The sequence below is a fragment of the Phalaenopsis equestris genome, unplaced genomic scaffold (assembly GCF_001263595.1).
Source record: "Phalaenopsis equestris unplaced genomic scaffold, ASM126359v1 Scaffold000800, whole genome shotgun sequence".
Classification (NCBI taxonomy): Eukaryota; Viridiplantae; Streptophyta; class Magnoliopsida; order Asparagales; family Orchidaceae; genus Phalaenopsis; species Phalaenopsis equestris.
The window spans coordinates 1,170,582-1,193,514 of NW_018165240.1; the positions used below are offsets into that span (position 1 = coordinate 1,170,582).

A 22,933-nucleotide genomic window follows, 5' to 3' on the forward strand; every position below is an offset into this window, starting at 1 on the left:
TATATATGTACATATATATGTACATATATGTACATATATGTACATGTAGATGTACATGTATATGTACATATATGTATATATACATGTATATATATACATATACATGTACATATGTATATATACATATATTTACAAACATAATACATGTACATATATGTACATATATGTACATGTATATATACATTGATGTACATATATGTACATAGATGTACATGTATATGTACATATATGTACATGTATATGTACATGTATATGTACATATATGTACATATATGTACATATACATGTACATATACATGTACATATATGTACATATACATGTACATCTATGTACATATATGTACATCAATATATATATCTATATATATACATGTACATGTACATGTACATGTATATATATAGATATATATATATACATGTACATGTACATATATATAGATATATATATATACATGTACATGTACATATATATAGATATATATATATACATGTACATGTACATATATATAGATATATATATATACATGTACATGTACATGTAGATGTACATGTATATGTACATATATGTATATATACATGTATATATATACATATACATGTACATATACATGTATATATATATATCTATATATATACATGTACATGTACATATATATAGATATATATATATACATGTACATGTACATGTAGATGTACATGTATATGTACATATATGTATATATACATGTATATATATACATATACATGTACATATACATGTATATATATATATCTATATATATACATGTACATGTACATATATATAGATATATATATATACATGTACATGTACATGTAGATGTACATGTATATGTACATATATGTATATATACATGTATATATATACATATACATGTACATATACATGTATATATATATATCTATATATATACATGTACATGTACATATATATAGATATATATATATACATGTACATGTACATGTAGATGTACATGTATATGTACATATATGTATATATACATGTATATATATACATATACATGTACATATACATGTATATATATATATCTATATATATACATGTACATGTACATATATATAGATATATATATATACATGTACATGTACATGTAGATGTACATGTATATGTACATATATGTATATATACATGTATATATATACATATACATGTACATATACATGTATATATATATATCTATATATATACATGTACATGTACATATATATAGATATATATATATACATGTACATGTACATGTAGATGTACATGTATATGTACATATATGTATATATACATGTATATATATACATATACATGTACATATACATGTATATATATATATCTATATATATACATGTACATGTACATATATATAGATATATATATATACATGTACATGTACATGTAGATGTACATGTATATGTACATATATGTATATATACATGTATATATATACATATACATGTACATATACATGTATATATATATATCTATATATATACATGTACATGTACATATATATAGATATATATATATACATGTACATGTACATGTAGATGTACATGTATATGTACATATATGTATATATACATGTATATATATACATATACATGTACATATACATGTATATATATATATCTATATATATACATGTACATGTACATATATATAGATATATATATATACATGTACATGTACATGTAGATGTACATGTATATGTACATATATGTATATATACATGTATATATATACATATACATGTACATATACATGTATATATATATATCTATATATATACATGTACATGTACATATATATAGATATATATATATACATGTACATGTACATGTAGATGTACATGTATATGTACATATATGTATATATACATGTATATATATACATATACATGTACATATACATGTATATATATATATCTATATATATACATGTACATGTACATATATATAGATATATATATATACATGTACATGTACATGTAGATGTACATGTATATGTACATATATGTATATATACATGTATATATATACATATACATGTACATATACATGTATATATATATATCTATATATATACATGTACATGTACATATATATAGATATATATATATACATGTACATGTACATGTAGATGTACATGTATATGTACATATATGTATATATACATGTATATATATACATATACATGTACATATACATGTATATATATATATCTATATATATACATGTACATGTACATATATATAGATATATATATATACATGTACATGTACATGTAGATGTACATGTATATGTACATATATGTATATATACATGTATATATATACATATACATGTACATATACATGTATATATATATATCTATATATATACATGTACATGTACATATATATAGATATATATATATACATGTACATGTACATGTAGATGTACATGTATATGTACATATATGTATATATACATGTATATATATACATATACATGTACATATACATGTATATATATATATCTATATATATACATGTACATGTACATATATATAGATATATATATATACATGTACATGTACATGTAGATGTACATGTATATGTACATATATGTATATATACATGTATATATATACATATACATGTACATATACATGTATATATATATATCTATATATATACATGTACATGTACATATATATAGATATATATATATACATGTACATGTACATGTAGATGTACATGTATATGTACATATATGTATATATACATGTATATATATACATATACATGTACATATACATGTATATATATATATCTATATATATACATGTACATGTACATATATATAGATATATATATATACATGTACATGTACATGTAGATGTACATGTATATGTACATATATGTATATATACATGTATATATATACATATACATGTACATATACATGTATATATATATATCTATATATATACATGTACATGTACATATATATAGATATATATATATACATGTACATGTACATGTAGATGTACATGTATATGTACATATATGTATATATACATGTATATATATACATATACATGTACATATACATGTATATATATATATCTATATATATACATGTACATGTACATATATATAGATATATATATATACATGTACATGTACATGTAGATGTACATGTATATGTACATATATGTATATATACATGTATATATATACATATACATGTACATATACATGTATATATATATATCTATATATATACATGTACATGTACATATATATAGATATATATATATACATGTACATGTACATGTAGATGTACATGTATATGTACATATATGTATATATACATGTATATATATACATATACATGTACATATACATGTATATATATATATCTATATATATACATGTACATGTACATATATATAGATATATATATATACATGTACATGTACATGTAGATGTACATGTATATGTACATATATGTATATATACATGTATATATATACATATACATGTACATATACATGTATATATATATATCTATATATATACATGTACATGTACATATATATAGATATATATATATACATGTACATGTACATGTAGATGTACATGTATATGTACATATATGTATATATACATGTATATATATACATATACATGTACATATACATGTATATATATATATCTATATATATACATGTACATGTACATATATATAGATATATATATATACATGTACATGTACATGTAGATGTACATGTATATGTACATATATGTATATATACATGTATATATATACATATACATGTACATATACATGTATATATATATATCTATATATATACATGTACATGTACATATATATAGATATATATATATACATGTACATGTACATGTAGATGTACATGTATATGTACATATATGTATATATACATGTATATATATACATATACATGTACATATACATGTATATATATATATCTATATATATACATGTACATGTACATATATATAGATATATATATATACATGTACATGTACATGTAGATGTACATGTATATGTACATATATGTATATATACATGTATATATATACATATACATGTACATATACATGTATATATATATATCTATATATATACATGTACATGTACATATATATAGATATATATATATACATGTACATGTACATGTAGATGTACATGTATATGTACATATATGTATATATACATGTATATATATACATATACATGTACATATACATGTATATATATATATCTATATATATACATGTACATGTACATATATATAGATATATATATATACATGTACATGTACATGTAGATGTACATGTATATGTACATATATGTATATATACATGTATATATATACATATACATGTACATATACATGTATATATATATATCTATATATATACATGTACATGTACATATATATAGATATATATATATACATGTACATGTACATGTAGATGTACATGATACATGTACATATATGTACATATATGTACATGTATGTCTATATACATGTACATATATGTGTACATATATGTACACATAGATGTACATGTATGTACACATATATGTACATGTATGTACACATACATGTACATATATGTACATATATGTACATGTATGTCTATATACATGTACATATATGTGTACATATATGTACACATAGATGTACATGTATGTACACATATATGTACATGTATATAGACATACATGTACATATATGTACATATATGTACATGTATGTCTATATACATGTACATATATGTGTACATATATGTACACATAGATGTACATGTATGTACACATATATGTACATGTATATAGACATACATGTACATATATGTACATATATGTACATGTATGTCTATATACATGTACATATATGTGTACATATATGTACACATAGATGTACATGTATGTACACATATATGTACATGTATATAGACATACATGTACATATATGTACATATATGTACATGTATGTCTATATACATGTACATATATGTGTACATATATGTACACATAGATGTACATGTATGTACACATATATGTACATGTATATAGACATACATGTACATATATGTACATATATGTACATGTATGTCTATATACATGTACATATATGTGTACATATATGTACACATAGATGTACATGTATGTACACATATATGTACATGTATATAGACATACATGTACATATATGTACATATATGTACATGTATGTCTATATACATGTACATATATGTGTACATATATGTACACATAGATGTACATGTATGTACACATATATGTACATGTATATAGACATACATGTACATATATGTACATATATGTACATGTATGTCTATATACATGTACATATATGTGTACATATATGTACACATAGATGTACATGTATGTACACATATATGTACATGTATATAGACATACATGTACATATATGTACATATATGTACATGTATGTCTATATACATGTACATATATGTGTACATATATGTACACATAGATGTACATGTATGTACACATATATGTACATGTATATAGACATACATGTACATATATGTACATATATGTACATGTATGTCTATATACATGTACATATATGTGTACATATATGTACACATAGATGTACATGTATGTACACATATATGTACATGTATATAGACATACATGTACATATATGTACATATATGTACATGTATGTCTATATACATGTACATATATGTGTACATCCTCGTTTGTGTTAGGCTCGCTCATATATCGAGCATAAAAAAATGTTCGTGTTTGGCTTGTTAACGTAGCAAACAAATCGAACAAGAGATTCTTAATGAGCCGAACACGAGCTGTTCGAGCACAACGAACCGTTTTGACAACTCTACTAGTGAGTGAGTTTTTCACATGAGCTTGTAAAACAACTCATGTATCGAGCCTTGAAGAGATCAACTTCCTGATCCAGTTAAGGAGGAACTACAGTACGATGAGTGGGCACTGAGGATGCATTATTTGCGGTGACGATTTCCCCCAAACACAAGAGCAATTATCGAAGACTTGTAATCTGAATGAAATATGGAATGACTCCCCATCCACAGTCGTGCTCGAGACGTTAATTTGAACGACCTTTCGAGACTTCAGTGAAGGTTGTCCCGCAGCCTAGAAGAAGTTTTGAAAGTTTTTGTATCTGAATAAGATACAAGTAGATAACTCCACTACAATCATGTCTGGGATGTTGATGTGAACGATCTTTCGAGACTACGATGATGGTTTCCCCTCACATCAAAGATGCTCCAGGGATGGTCTTCAAGATGAAAAAGAGGTTCCTTCACTGGTTGGATGATGTACATCATTGGTAAACGAAGAAGGGGATCAACGTCTCAGAGTTGAAAACAACGCCCAACGACGCTTTGTTTCCCACAGATGGCATCAAACTAATGGTGCTAAAAGATTCACAACAGTAGAGTCATAAATTATCTTCGTAGCGTTGCACGAAAATCTAGCACACACTCATAAGAAAGAAACAACTAGTAGGGACACCATAAATTTTTATGTGGAAACCCAGTAAAAGGGAAAAACTACAGAGTCGACTCGAGTTGTAAAAATTCACAATAAGTTGGTGATTACAGAAACCTCTTGTCCCACGGGCAAGAAAGAGTTACAAAGTCTTCCAAATTATAACTTTGACATATGGATGAACTTGTTGCAAAGAGCACACGGTGGATGACAGGCGGTGGTTGACGGTGGTCGACAGTAGTCGGTGGTGGTCGAAGGCGGACGACAACAATTGGCGGTGGTTGACAGCGAAAGAAGTGTTTCTAAACTTTACTTCATTATCAAAGCTTTAATCTCTTTCTCAAGTCTCAAGCTCTCCTCCTCCCATCATGAGAGAAATGAGGCTCTATTTATAAATTTCTTGATGCAATTAATGAAACAATATAAACCACTTTGATGGGATAACTCAGAGGGCTTTCTTCGATCTCGACGTTTGTTGGAGATTTGAGTGCCTTAATGATGTAGGAATTGATCGATCTCAAGTTCATTGAATTTGTTTTATCGAGACGCTCGATTTGACCATAAATTCGTCGGATACGACATTCGTTCGACCTTTCAAATATATCCAAAAAGCTTTAAAAGAGTGTGTGATGATTTGGTTCAAACTGAATCGATATTAGTAGCATTGAATCTGTCTTATCAAATCGGTCAATTTGGTTGTATGTTTATTGAAATCTGAGCTCTGGATGACTCTTAATCGAAATTTGAATATTTCTTACTCAAAATTTCGCTTCAAGATCCATGTCATATCTTCAGATTCGTGTCGGATTACGAAGAGTTGTTTGAGTCGTTTCAAAATGCAATTATTTTCTTCTCAATGTTTGAAGTTCTTCGTTGTCAACAATAAAGGATAAGTGCATCAACAAAACCGAAGCTTTAGACATGAAGGCAAAATAAAAAATTGAGGTATGAGAACTTTGATTTGAAATCTGCTTTTCATATTTGGAGCCAATTTTCATTATTCAGTAAGTGATTTGAAAAGTAATAATTAATGTTCAATTAATTTTGTGAGAAAGAGAAATTTAACGCTTAATTATGTTTTTCATGAACTTAAAGTCTATCATATTCACATTCACAATAATTAGTCTTGGTCCCTACTTTCTTCTTTAGAAAATGCACATTTGAATGTACTAAGAACATAAATTAAATAACATATGATATTTTTTTCTACTTGATTATGATTTTCCTATTTATCTTTTGTTATCTCTTGTTAAATTTTAATGCTTCAAACCATTATGAGCCTACTATTTAGTAGCCTCTTCCATATAATCTTTGACATTTTCTCCTATCAATTTTAGCTCAACCTACAAATGGCACACACACACACACACACGTGCGTGCGCGGGCGCGCACAGACATCTCTTAGCTTGGGCTTCACTCTATAAATTTTTTGGGGGCATAGTTCAATTCCGATGTATTCACATATTTAACGTCCAAGTTCTATTTTCTTACATTTATACTATCGAAATTTCTCAAATTAATAAAAAATATCATCAATTTAAATTTTATAAAAAAATAAAATATTGTTGAACCCAAGTCTGTTCTTTGGACCATGTTCAAGGAATAGAGTCGGACTCCGAAGAAAAGAGAAACAGGGAGAGAGATAGAGAGGGAGGGATGGAGAGTTGCCCCGTGAGAGGCAAAGAGGGGTGTTCCCGGAACTTTTAGTCTATTATGTTACACATAACTTGAATGTTATAAGTGGAAAGAGAAGGGGATAGATCTCCCTGCATGTGGGGTGAGAGAGAGCTTTGAGACCCTTTTTACATGCCAAATAGTTTTCTATTTTAGAAAAATAAAGAGGAGAGATGGGGATTACATTTATGCTCATGTTTAAAATGGAGAGGTGAGGGATATTTTGGTCATTTTGTTATTTTGAAGCGGTGAAGTACGTCAATGTTTGGCGGTCAGCTGCTGGGGGTGGCCTGCTGGAGCTGGTGCCCAACCTGATGAGATGACAGCCGACTCGAGGGGCTGGTGCCCGACCCAAGCGGGCTACTTGGCTATCCGAATGGCTGGTAGTTGCACTGAGGGGGTCGATTAGCTGGAGCAGGGTGGCCAAAAGGGGCACTCCCTTCTTGCGCAATTTAAGTGCTGATAACTAATAATGGCCCCCTATCAATCTCTCACAGACATGTAATGCTATGACTAATATGTTGCAAATTATGATAGGAGTAACTATATATTATTTATTTTAAAAAATTATGTTTCTGCATGGTAATATAATATAAAAATATAGATCTTCTCTCTCATTAATGCATTATGATTTTATTTAAATTTTATTGAAAATGATTTCCATGCACATCACCCAAGTTTTATGTATGTATTTGTCATATATATTTACTTATATAATATTTTAGTATCATTATGGGTCAAAATTTATATTTTAGTATCACAGAGGTAGAAGAGAGTGATGGATTCAACGGAATGTATCTTCGGTGTCGTCTTGTTGAGCTTGATCCACTGGTAAGCCAGAAAAAATAGCTTGAAGAAGGTTTCTTTGAGAGTTTCCTCTACAGGGAGGGAGGGAGGGAGGGAGGGAGGGAGATAAAGAGAGGGAGTCTGTGTGTCTTGGGAAAATGATCTAGACAAACCCTCTCTCCCCTCTGACTTCCCTTTCATAATAAACGAGAGAAAAATAAAAAATACAATCTATACAATGACACACATATATGTTGTTTTGATGAAAAGACTGCAATGTAGATACCAAACGACGCTTTTAAAGAAGAACAAACTCGCGTTATTGATAGTAGTGATCAATAATAACCTTCTATGATATCTTTCTAATTCTTAGGTAGGCCAAGTCACATCCACATAACAGATAAACTCAATCACTTCAACAAATAAGTTCAGTACAATCACTTTGACAATTAAGCTCATTTCAAAAAAAAAAAAACAATCCAAAACTTCTTTTATATATATATATATATATATATATATATATTTATTTATTTATCTATTTATTTATTTAATAAAAAAACTCCGAAAAAATAAACTAGAGTGGAGGCCATGTGTTATTCATAAAGCTTGGCATTTTAATATGGCACATATTCACATGCAACAAAATATTCAAAACTAATATTCCCCTTCTTTATTGTCCTTCTTTAAAGCCTTAACTTTTTGACCATACTCAATAATAGGTTTTTTTTTAATTTTTAATGCGCCATTTTCCATATATATATATATATATATTATATAAAGGCGTTCTTATAATTTGATATTTATGAATGGCTTATAATTTAATATGAGGAATGGTTTAGGGGTATAAATGTAAGAAAAAAATAAGTTAGGGGTTAGATATGTAAATACTTAAGAAAATGGATGGTAGTAAAACAATGTAATAAAATAATTATTTGATGTCAAATCTAAAAATAGATTATTATAATAAAATTTTAATTAGTGAATCTCTGGCCTCCGGCTCAGTTCTTTTGTCTTTTTATGATTAGTTTAATTAACCTCGATTAACGAAAATTAGGGCAAATGTGTAAATTTAAATTTGCAACCACATGCCATTTCACTTATTTACGTAGTAATAATAATAATAATAATAATAAATACAGTAAAGCGTTGAGAAGAAAAATAGAAATCGACACAAATTAAGAATAACACACAGAGATTTAACGAGGTCCGGTAAAGATGCCTACATCCTCGGAAGCAGAGCGGCGACTTCATTTTCCATATTCAGAAAAGAATACAAAATACAAGATTCAGCTCACCTAGTATTACAGATAGGACATATATATAACCCTATAGTACAAGATGTAATTACTTAAATTATCTCTGTACCAAACCGCGGGGTGTTGCCCCCGCACCCACAACCCACATAATGAAACTCCACAGATTAGACAGATTCTTCTGCTCCACTCCGCTCGTGAGCTCCGTTCCGCTCTAGCATCTGTCCCATTTATGATATATGAGTCATAACTAACATAGAGGAACTATAATGGTGAATCTCACTATAAGAATATAAAATAAGATCATCCGACAGCATCATTCTCTATATATTTTCCACCATATTATTTTATCTTATCTTTAATCAATTATTAATAGCTTCGTGACACATCTACGGATTTATGGTTTTTTTTAAATTTAATTATATTAATTTTTTATTTTGGGATATTTACATAAATACCACACAATTCTTATATATTTACATATCTAACTCCTAAGCTTTTATAGTTACATGAAGACTAGGGGCATGAAGACGGGGGGCGTAAACGAGCCGAACACGAGCGAGCTCAGGCTTAGCTCATGTTAGCTCGCGAGCCCAGGTTCAGCTCGTATTCGGCTCGTTTATATTTCAAGCTCAAAAAGTGGGTTCGTGTTTGTCTCGTTTGCTTAGCGAGCCGAACACAAACAGTTCACGAACAAAGACTAATTTTGACAACCCTAATCACTTAGCCATAAGACGTTAAGAATTGAGGCAAGATTTAAAACATCATTTGAATCTAATTTAATAAATTTTATTTTATTTTCTTAATTAATGCTTTTAATTGATTATAAATCTTTGTAGCCATGTAATCAATTAAATTTTTTAAAAGTACTATTCATCAAAGATATATATATATATATACTTCGAGTCAAAACGAGCTGAACACGAGCAAACAAATATTTGTTCACGTTGTTCGTATTTGGCTTGTTAAATTAGCGAACGAGCCGAACACAAATTTCTTAAAAGACTAAAAACATGAGCTCTTCGCGAACAACGAGCTTTTTTAACAGCCCTATACATGACGACCACTCGAATCTTCATCATCACAAGAAAAATATCACTATTATTAATTTTTAAAGTTTAGGTGTTCGATATGTAAATAAGGAAGATTTGTGTGGTATATTTGTAAATTTATTTTTATTTTTAATTTTGCACTCTTCCACTATTGTCTGACAGCTGAGAACTTTGAGTTAGGTCTACCAATTCTTTATTGCCTTTTTGACTTTTAAGAAGACAACCTGCAACAAAACTATGGTCCTCCCTATTATAATAACATGCCATAAGCGATAAAAACAAGAAATATTTGAAATAATGTTTTTCCCTTTTGGGAAGTAATTTGTAAAAGTTGATCAAATTTTATTTTAAAATTGAGTTCTAATAGTTCTCTGTCGAGACTATTTCAACCTAAATTTAAGGTTCGTTTATGGCACGGTTCGATAACTCACTGTAGTTTTGTTTGTTTGGGTAAATTGTATTTTGATAACTTTTCAAATAGTTGTTGTTGAAACCTGTGTTTTTCCACCGGTCGTGACAAGATGCAGTGCTAACTTTGCAGCTGCGGTTTAGCTTTTTCACAACAAAAAAATTGTAATAGCTATTGCAGTTTTTTGAAGATCAGATTATTTTTCAACGGCTTCATATTTGTTTTTTAAAAAACTGCAGCTGCACTAAACAAACCCTTAAAGTGTCTGGAGACTATTTACTACTTCTATAAAATCAGGGACTAAAACTATCCCGTATAAATAATCCAAAACCATTTTAACAATTTATCATGAAATATGCATTTCACTTTTTAAGAGTTAAAAATGTGATATTTTTGATGAGATATGAAAGATTTAGATGATATAAATGTAACGAATTAGATATAAATAAGATTTATGTAAATACATAAAAATTGGGTGGCACCCAAGCAAATGCCGTTTTCATAAGAGAATTTTATTAAGTGTGGAGAATTGCATATTAATCCAACTTTACAATTTGAACAGATTCACAGCTTTGTTTGCTGTTCTTTTTGAAAGTTTGAAGGCATTGAGAACTCGGCCTATGTTTTATAGAGTTTTCTATATATGGCTTCAATGTAATTGCGTCACGTCAACATAACCACTACTACAGCAACAACAACAACAACAACAATAATAAAGCCTTAATCTTAATCCCACAATAAAGCCTTAATCCCACTACATGGGGTCGGCTACATGAATACTTTTTCTCCATTGCGTCCTATTTAATGTCATATTTTCATTCAGTTCTAGTAAATTAAGATTATTTTTTAAATAATAAGCCCAAGTCTTCCGAGGTCTACCTCTGTCTTTCTTAACACAAGTCGAATCTAAAACATCCACTCTCCTAATCGGATCATCAGATGGTTGATGTTTAATGTGGCCAAACCATCTAACACGACAAAACCACTAAATAAATAAAAAAAAAATTATATTGATCTGCCTACTCCGAACACGTGACGCAATTTCATTAGAGTCCTGATACATTTTTACATCAAGACTCCTGATATAATATTTTTTTCTTATGACGATCATAATTCTACTTAGGCAAGGAAAGAAAATTTTATGTATGATTTGTGGTATAAATATGAAAAATAAAGTTTAGGCTTTAGATATGTAAATAAATAGAAATTGGGTGATGTATATGTAAATGCCCCAATCATAATCCTAGAAAAGGAATGGAATTATGACACCAACATACCAAAAGATAAAAATTTAGCTGGATTTAAATATTTAAAAAAATAAAAAAAGTACCTTAAACAAAAAATAGTAAAATCAATAAAAGTGATAATTACATTACAATCCACCCAAAACATTGATATTTACAGTACCACCTATTCAACTTTAAACAATCAAATGATTCAAAATAAGTGTGTCACAACTGTCACATCTTACTTTTTAAGTTTTATATCTGTAAAACTAAAAAATATTTCATGCGGACACCGCATGTGTCCGATCTCCACCGTCGATCACCGCAAAGATGTATTTCAGTGGGCCCCACTTTCAACTTTTTTTTTAAAGATTTTGATTACGGTGATCGACGGTAGAGATCGGACACCGCATACATCTTTGCATGTTACAATGAAGAATTCTGTCTAAAAGACCAAGGGGGCATTTGCAAACACACCATACAATTCTTATATATTTATATATCAAACATCTAAACTTTCATATTTGCGCACTCAAATCATTACCATCACATAAAAAATGCCACTAATGTTTGCATTTTAAAACTGAAATAAATATTTTCATGCATAGAGTTATAACACTCAAGTGTTCTAAATATAAGTATGAAAATTTAGGCATTAGACATGTAAATACATAAGAATTTTATGGTATGAATGTAAATATCCATCATAAGGAGTTTCTAAGACCAGAAAAATAAATAAATAAATAAATAATTAATAATTAAATCAACAAAAATGGCACTGAAGCTTGAAGGTCTTTAGAGAATTAGACCGTTAGAAATCAGAAAGCTTGAAACCAACAAACAACAACCAAAACCCTAACAACAGAACTAACCAAATCAAAAGCACAGCATGGTGAAAAGAAATCCGGCAACAATAATCATAGCACAAATTCGACCGTTAAATTTTAAATCCAGAAACAAGAACCGGATTCCTCCTCACCAGAAAACACTGTTCTCTTCTTCTTTCTCTCTACCACTTCTCAGATCACTGAAACTCACAAAAAAAAAAAAAATTGATGATTTTATGTCCAAAACTTCAACTCAATTCTTCCTCTGATGTCCCCTGAGGATATCTGATCAGCTCCAGTATGTTAACCACCTCCGTCATATCCGGCCGACTCGATGGCACCTGCGAAGCACAAATCAGCCCTAGCTTGATCACCGGTACAGCCTCCTCCATTGGAAACTTACCACACAGCTTCACATCCATGCAATCCTCAACCCTATCAACATCAAGCAATCCCCTCACCATGTCGCAGAGAACAATTACATCATCCTCTCCATACTCCACCGGCTTCCTCCCCGTCACTATCTCGAGTACAACCACTCCGAATCCATATACGTCGCACTTCTCAGAAATCATCATTGTCCTACAAGCGAATTCCGGCGCCATGTAACCCAATGAGCTTTGAATCTTACTGCTGAGCACATACCGATCGAGCATCGGCAATAGATTCGCCAGCCCGTAGTCTCCAACCTTCGGCTCGCCGGATTCGTCAAGCAGCACATTTGATGATTTCACGTTGTAATGTATCACGCCATGCTGGTGAAGGTAAGCCAAACTCTTCGCCATCCCGAGAATCGCATCGAACCGTTCTTGCCATGAGAGAGTTCTACTAGTAGAGCTTTCATGGAGGAGGCTGTATAAACTACCACCAGATACATACTCATATATCATGAGTTGCAGGGAAGAAGTCCAGTAATACCCTTCAAGGGTGACAAGATTGGGATGCTGCAATTTCCCCAGCTTCTTCACCTCCAGCTCGAAGTCTTGTCGGGATTTCACCACGCTTGAAACTGTGAGCTTTTTGATCGCCACAGGGCGGCCATCTTGGAGCACCGTCTTGTACACGGTGCCGAAGCCGCCTCGACCGAGCTCGCAATCCTTGTTCAGTAAAGCATGAGCGCCGGCGCAGAACTCAGGGTCATCTCTAGAGAACATGACTAGTTTTCCCGAGCTGGAATCCGTGGTGGGTGATTGCCGGAAGTAGTCATCACTGACGGCCAAAGCAGCGGTGGCGGAATGTGAAGCCGAGGTTTTCACTCCGAGGTTTACAATAGAGATGGTGATGACACCAAGGATGATGATGGCGGCGGCGGCAATGGCGACTAGAGCGGATATGCTGAAGATGATCTTCTTGTGATGGTAATTGTCAGCAGGGAGAGCGTTGCTCGAAGAGGGAGAGGAAGGAGATGAGGAATTGGGGTTAAGGACGATGGGCTTGGGGAGAAAGGCGGGGCACGAGCGATTGACGACAGCCCCGCAAAGGCCGGGATTGTAGAAGATGGAGGAGAAGGAAATGGTGTTGAAGAAGTTCCCGGCCGGAAGATCGCCAGAGAAGTTGTTATGGGAGATGTTGAAGGAGAGGAGGTGAGGAAGGTCCCCAAGTTGCTTTGGGAGGCTTCCTGTGAACTTGTTTAGAGAAAGGTCAACTTTTTGGAGATCGGTGAGATTGGCTAAGCTTGGAGGAATGGAGCCAATGAGATTATTCCGAGAAAGGTCCCTATAAGTAAAATCCAAACAAGTGAAGACAATAAGATTGTGACTATCATCATGCAATACTTTAATGCAAAAAAATACAAATTACATGAAAATGACAGGAGTTGTTTAGTAGTGTTAAGTACCAAGGACAAAGGGAGTAGAAACTTGGATGAGTTCAAACAAAAAAAAATAAAGTTAATAAACAAATATAAGCATAAGCTCAAATTCAACGAAAAAAAAAGCAATTTTTATTTTTTTTAGGAATGAAGTAAGAAAACTTACAGCAAAGTGAGGGAGACACAGTTACTAATCTTGCCAGGAATTACTCCACTAATGGAGTTTTTTGACAGAATTAGCTCTTTCAAGCCAACTGCTCCTTCAATCTCAGGTGGAATGCTGCCTCTGAGCTGATTCCCACTCAAATCAATAACTTCAATGTTCTTCAATTCACCAAGAGCTGGTGGGATAGAGCCTGATATTCTGTTTGAGGATAGATTCAAGAGCTGCAAGCTCTGGATGGATGACATTTCTTCTGGAATATTTCCAGAGAAGGTATTCATGGAGAGATCTAACACGCTCAATGTTGAAGAACTCGTCCCAGGAATCTGTATAAATCCACTGAATCTGTTCTCAGCAGCCATGAGCTTTCTTAGCCTCAGTTGGAAGACCCATTGTTGCAGATTTCCAGTAAGAAAATTGTGACTCAAATCCATCTCCTGAAGCTTTGTGCAGTTAGCCATGGATTCCGGCAGACCCCCCGTGAGGTTATTTTTCGAAAGGTTGAGTTCTTCCAGAGCTTGAAGATGACCAATAGAACCTGGAATCTGTCCCATAAAGTGATTTTGTGACAAATCCAAAGATTGAAGACTGCTCATTTCTCCAATCCAATCTGGAAGCTCGCCGGAGAAGGAATTGGAGCTTAATCCTACATGAACGCACATAGAAAGCTTCTGCAAGGAGTTCGGAAGGGAACCAATAAGCATGTTCCCACTAAGATCAACGGAGTTCAGGAGCACAGAATCCCCAATATCCTCAGGCAAGCTCCCTGAGAGCTTATTCCCTCTTAAGCTCACCGACCTAAGATTAACCAGCCGGCCAATCCCTACCGGAATCTCACCGGCGACGCCATTACCGGACAGATCAAAAGACCGGAGATCTTTCAAAGACCAAATTTCAGCCGGAAAAAAACCAGAGAAAAAATTCGAGGAAAGGTTCAGTGCTTCAAGAGTGGAGCAAGAGCCAACATTAGAAGGAATCTCCCCTGAAAACCAATTGTTGGCTAGAGAGAGAAACCTAACAGACCTGCATTGTGAGAAAAATCCATCAGGAATTGACCCGGTGAAGCTGTTATGGCTGAGATCGACGCTCTGAAGCCTCTCCAGGCGGAGAAGTTCCGCCATTAGGGACCCGGATAAGTTGTTTCTTGAAAGAGAAAGGGTCTGGAGGTTTTGAAGTTGCAGAAGGCCGCGACCGAGCTTGCCGGAGAGGGAGAGTCCATTGAGGGTGAGCTCCAAAACTCGGTTGGAGATGGGATCGCATTTGACTCCTAACCAGTTGCAGGGGGTCTCGTCATCTTCGTTCCAAGATGAGAGCTTGGAATCTGAGTCTTTGAGGTCCGCCTTGAAGACGATTAGACCTAGGACGTCGTCGTTTAGGGTTGGGGTTGCGGAGAGAACCAGCAGAGGAAGGAGGAAGAAGAAGGAGAAGGGAAGATGAGACGGGGGACTCATGTTCCGCACAAATGGAGAAAGATCTAAGCTTGGAGAAAGGAAAGGACGGAACTTTCGAGCTAGAAGACGAACTGGAGAGAAGTATGAGCTGTGAAGCTGGAGTTCGCCGGAGTTAAGGCGGCAGCGGCGGCGGAGAGATTGCGACTGGCGGCTCGGAAAATGGTTAGCACTTCTGCCACCACGAGAAGCTAAGAAAGCTGTAGAAGAAGGAAAAGACCAATTTAGGGAGAGAGACAGAGAGAGATGGGGACTGTGCTTGCAGTGGAGAGTCTCCTTTTGCTCGGAGTTCATTAATGGCTTCCATGTATGTATTAAAAATTTATTAAGAACATACTAATATTAAGAAAAATTACATACATATCATACAATTCTTATGAATTGACATATCTACCAGTTACAATTTAATATTTACATTCATAACACTTAGTGACACTTTGGTGCGGTAAGCTTATGCATAAGAAAATATATTTGGCTTTCAAAATGTAAATAAAGATAATATGAGTGCTAGGAATGTAAATATTAAAGTTTATTTATTAGTTTTGCGAATATATAAAAATTTGGTATGTATGTACCTAGGAGTGTAAACGAACCCAACACGAACGAACAAAGTTTTTGTTCTTGTTCAGTTCGTTTGAAATTTAGTTTTGAAATAAGAAATAAGCTCGTGTTCGAAATTGTTCGTGTTCGTTTCTTAACGAACGAGCTGAACACGAGCTGTTCGCGAACGACGAGTCAGTTTGGCATCCCAAATATTAATATATATAAATAAATTATTATATTAATTATATAACTTATATTATATAAATATATAATATCTATATTAGTATATATTAATACATTATTATTATTAATTTATTATATATTATAATTTATAAAATTTATTTTTTTTAAAATATCATTTATTTTTTCATATAAAATTATTTTATATTATTTTATATTTCGAGTAATAAAGATTTGAACACGAACGAACGCATCACTGTTCGTGTTTGGTTCATTTATTCATTTAACTAACTAAAAATTTTGTTCACGTTCGTCTCATTTACTTATCAAACGAATCGAACACGAACTCATTGACAAACCGAACACGAACTGTTCGCGAACAACGAGCTTTTTCGACAGCCCTGTATGTTACCCCCTTAATATTAATCTGCTTTATTATTATGGAGCACTGCCTACCTTGGAAGATTTACAAGCAGATCACTCAATTCTTTTGTATTAACAAATCTTACACATAAATTTAAATTATATACACATGAAAAGATGTAATTTGCTTTGGGATAATTGCATACATAACAACAAAATATTGCTATTCTAGCACTTAATTGATATTTTTGAATTAACAAATCGATATATTTATGCGTGTCACGATCAAATCATTTGAGAATTTAATTAAATTAACATATATGAGTTGGGGGTTTTTGTTGGGAATGAAATAACCCCCTTACTTTACTGGGGCTTAGGTTCAATTAGAAATTACACTACACCACGGAATAGGATCGTAAAGATTCGAGAAAAAATAGAACAAAATTATGAACATAAGCACAACAAAGACAATGCGGAAAAAAAAAAAAAAACATAAGATTTAAAGTGGAAAAACCTAAGAATGGAAGTAAACCACAGAGCCACACTACCAAGAAATTTCAGTAATGAATTCAAAAAGTTTTGTAGGGTACAACCTTAAATATTCTATCTACAATCAAAGAAACTTACAGGACCAGGACCTCGCTCGAGCTCTTCCCTCTCGATACAGCAAGAGAAACAAACGTGAAATTCTCCTCTCCGAAGCTTCTCACATTCACATGGAAAATGTCGAAGAAAACACGTGATTTGGAACTTCCTTGCTCGAACCACATGATGGAGACCAGGAGTTGTAGGCTCGTGTTCTGTGCCTTAATTCTGATTTCTCTTGGATGTATAATATTTAAGATTAAGTATGTATATATGGTGTATGACCGATTTTTTGCTTTTCTGGGATATGTTGCCGACTAAGCAGCATCTGACCTTTCTATTTTTTAGTATGTATTATTTTAATTCCCTACTTTGTGCTTGTTATTGCCTCTTTCTTTGCTTCTGGATTGTTTGAGAATCTTGCGAATGCAATTTAGGCTCTCTAAGGACCTAAAGTTATAATTTTTTTCTACAAAATCCTAATAAAGTATTAAGACTAATTAGAAATTTAGGATAGAGACATTACAAGATTTTCAAAAGCTGCTTTTATTTTCATGTATGGTTTTTCAACCGGATTTAAAATGGTTTGCATGACATGGACATCGCCCAAGTCATACTAATAGGGCCTCCACATTGAGGCTTGTGTAGATAACTACATTTTGCATTGCTCGAGGAAAATTCTCCGTGCTTCATCAACCCAACTAGCCCAACATAAGATTTCTAGTTATGTGATTATCTAACGCACTTAGGGTGTTAAAGACTTCCCCAACTCAGACAAGGAATAAGTCCTTTATGAGAGCATCTCAGCTTTGTGGCCATATCTCTTTTTCATGAGGGGCAATTACTAGATGTCATTCAAAGAAGTTGAAAGAAGCTAGTAATGGATTAGTCCAAGAGGCTTGGACTCAAGCCAATTCATGGGAGTCTAAGGAGAAAGAGCCACGAAGATTTGTCAATTTAATCTAAGTCCAAGAATAAAAGAGTCATATTATTATGGCTGAATATTTTGTGTTTTGTTACATTTTAATAATGACTTGCATGTCAGCTTGATGTAGTTTTTTTTTTTTTCATTTGTTTAGAGGATGCTTTATCTTCTCTTTTTTTCATGTAAGTTTTAACCTATTTATAAGCCATACTTCAAATTAGAAAGAAGACTTTTGATTTTGGCAAAACTTGTATTTGCATTGTTTCCCACAATTTCCTTAGAATTCCCACCAGAACTCTTGACCATCGCCAAAGGAGTTCGTCCCCGACTTACCAAGCAGATTTCCACCCCGTTTGTGGCATCTACCATTGTACCAAGGTTTTTTTCCTCACGTCAACCTTAGGGTGAAAGTCTTATACCAACGTTCTTGTTTGTGTTGAGCATTTGATCAAGGTTTATCTCCATCAATCCATTTTATCACCAGGTTTTATCCCTCCTTTAGGTCGGTTTGTTTGGGACAATTTTTTTGTCTTATTCATGCATCGCATACGAATTGTCATTCATTCCTTTCAGTTTTGGTTTAGCACATCAAGTTTCCTAATTAGAGCATCAATCCCCACGTTCCTGCCTTGCTTATATGCACATCAACCTTAAGTCTACCAAGGTTCCCTTAGGAAGCACAAATCACAGATTGCTGATAAGGAGCCTTAGATAGGGCTGAGTCGACTACCTTCATGACCAGGTAGACTTAGGATCATAATAACTTGGTATAACAGATCCGTGGGTTCTTGACCTGGCTGTCTCTACCTGATTAGGATTACTCTCCCTTTCTTTGCTTAACCGCTTTGAGCCCTTTCACTTCTTTTGACATTTTATCAATGTCGTCTCGTAGACCCTGATTGCGAACAGACTGTCGATTATTTTGGATAAGGTGATTCACCCTCTATTCTTATGAGTCGGTTTTGCCTTAAAACGTAGTGCGGGCCCTACGGGATGACTCAGTTATTTCATAAGTCACATTCTCTGACGAACTGTTACACATTCTGCACTGTGTGGGACTCACTTTTTGCCCTCTAGCTTAGCTAGAGCTTTGAAGGCATCGAGATGCTCTTATGAGATAATCATTCTTTGTGACACCCTCTCAATAGTCAACACTTAAATGTAATTAAAACTTCTTTAATCATGAATATTTCTAGGTTTCCCCTAAGATGTAATTAACCAAAATGGTTTATGTTTTTTTGGAAGTATTATTGAAAATAAAACAAATACAAATTTAGTTCTCTGGTTATTTAGGTAGCTTAGGTAGGTATTCTTTCATGGATATTCAGTTCAAGGTGTCTCAATCTGATTCTGTTTGGACATATACCATCGATTTATTGCATGAGGATTACCGCACATAAGCTCTCTAGTTTTTTTCTTCAAATTTGTTTGCCTAGTCTCCATCTTATTTCCTTTTTTCTGATCTCTCCTCTTCTCAGAGTTGTTCTAAAGGTTCAAGTAAGGCGACTCCAAGTTTACAAAAAGAGCCAAAATAATTGCAGACCTTGTTATCTCCCATATAAATCTTCCCTAGATCACTTTGTATGTAATTTTTTAAGGCTACTTTATTTGGGCATGCATGAAAAGAGGCACCTGATCTACTATCCAAGATTCAGTGATGAATAGGGATAACACCAGAGAGTTATTTTAGATTTCACCAGGTTAGATATTTGTAGAAAGTTTTTTTTTATGTTATTTAGTACCAGTTTTCCTTGGAGTTTTGTAGTCCTTCTTAAAATGCATTTTCTTTCTACAGTTTCAACATTCTCCTCTACCATTTCCTTTACTTGACCTGGACTTTCCCCTCCTGAATTTGGATTTGCCTTTGCCTGTATTCATATAAAAAAATCATTCCTCTATTACCAACATTCAAAACAAAACCTGAAGATTCACCATTCGTTACTTTTATGCAAACTTCTTCATTTAACATCAAACTCACCATGTCATCGAAGTTCAATTTCATATTCCCTTAAAAAATACTTGCCGCGATGACCAAAACATCCAGTTATGCAACAACTAATACAATATTACAAGTGCCCTAACCTCATTATCAAACTTGATCCCCAGAGAACACAACTAACTTGTTATAGTATTGAAATTATTCAGATTTTCAAACATTGAACTGTCTTCCATCATCTTCATATTAAATAACATCTTCATTAGAAAAACCATATTTGAAGTAAAAAGATTTTCGTAAAATTTGGTCAGTGCCGTCATAAGATCCGCCGTAAATTTTCTCATTTATAATGTTGAACGCGACATATGAGGAAAGTGTCAACTGGATCAAAACTAGTGTTGTTCGATCCAACACTTCCCGTTCCTTCGTAGTGATAGACTCAATTTTTTTGGCGATTCCCTATAGTGGCAATACAACTTTTTTTAGTACAATAAATCCCCTACTTGCATCATCCAGAGTGTGTTCGTCCTATTGAACTTCTCCACTTTGAATCTTGCTTTGTAGATCATTGCTCCCACTCAAATCAACCACCACTCTAATACTAGTTTGTAGGGAAGGAAATAATCCTCTAACTTTAATAGGGCATATGTTCAATTAGGAACTAAACTATACCATGAAATAGAATCAGACAAATTCGAGAAAACTAAAACAAAATTATGAACAGAAGCACAACAAAGACAATCCATAAACACAACAGAACCATGTCATTAAGAAATTTCCACTATGAATTCAAAAGTTTTATAAAGAACACTCAAAATTCCTTTCTACAATCAATGAAACTTACATGACCTCGTTCTAATTCTTCCCTCTCGATCTGACAAGAGAAACACATGAAATTCTTCTCTACGACGCTTCTCACATTCACCAGAAAAATATCGAAGAAAACACGTGCTCTAAAACTTTCTTGCTCGAGCACATAACCTTCCCCACTTGAAAAATCCTCTTAAATCAAATCGTTGTGGACCAACCGCATCAGGCACAAAAACGCTCAAAACATTTTTATCATGAATTTTGATATTTAAGCGAGAATTTCAGAAATACGTGAAAGAGCGCTAGTTTTGTAAATAACAAAGTTTCATGTGCTTTGCATGAAATTGCCCCATTT

General features: G+C 32.5%; 1 protein-coding gene across 1 annotated transcript; it reads right to left on the reverse strand.

Annotated features, from left to right (window-relative positions):
* Positions 1 to 13,770: 13,770 nt before the first annotated feature.
* LOC110031316 (probable LRR receptor-like serine/threonine-protein kinase IRK) lies at positions 13,771 to 17,525 on the reverse strand. Its single transcript, XM_020734459.1, has 2 exons — positions 15,792 to 17,525; positions 13,771 to 15,531 (listed from the first exon to the last, which is right to left on the reverse strand). Exons 1-2 carry the CDS (start codon positions 17,237 to 17,239, stop codon positions 14,064 to 14,066), a joined length of 2,916 nt encoding a protein of 971 aa, XP_020590118.1. The 5' UTR covers positions 17,240 to 17,525; the 3' UTR covers positions 13,771 to 14,063.
* Positions 17,526 to 22,933: the final 5,408 nt, after the last annotated feature.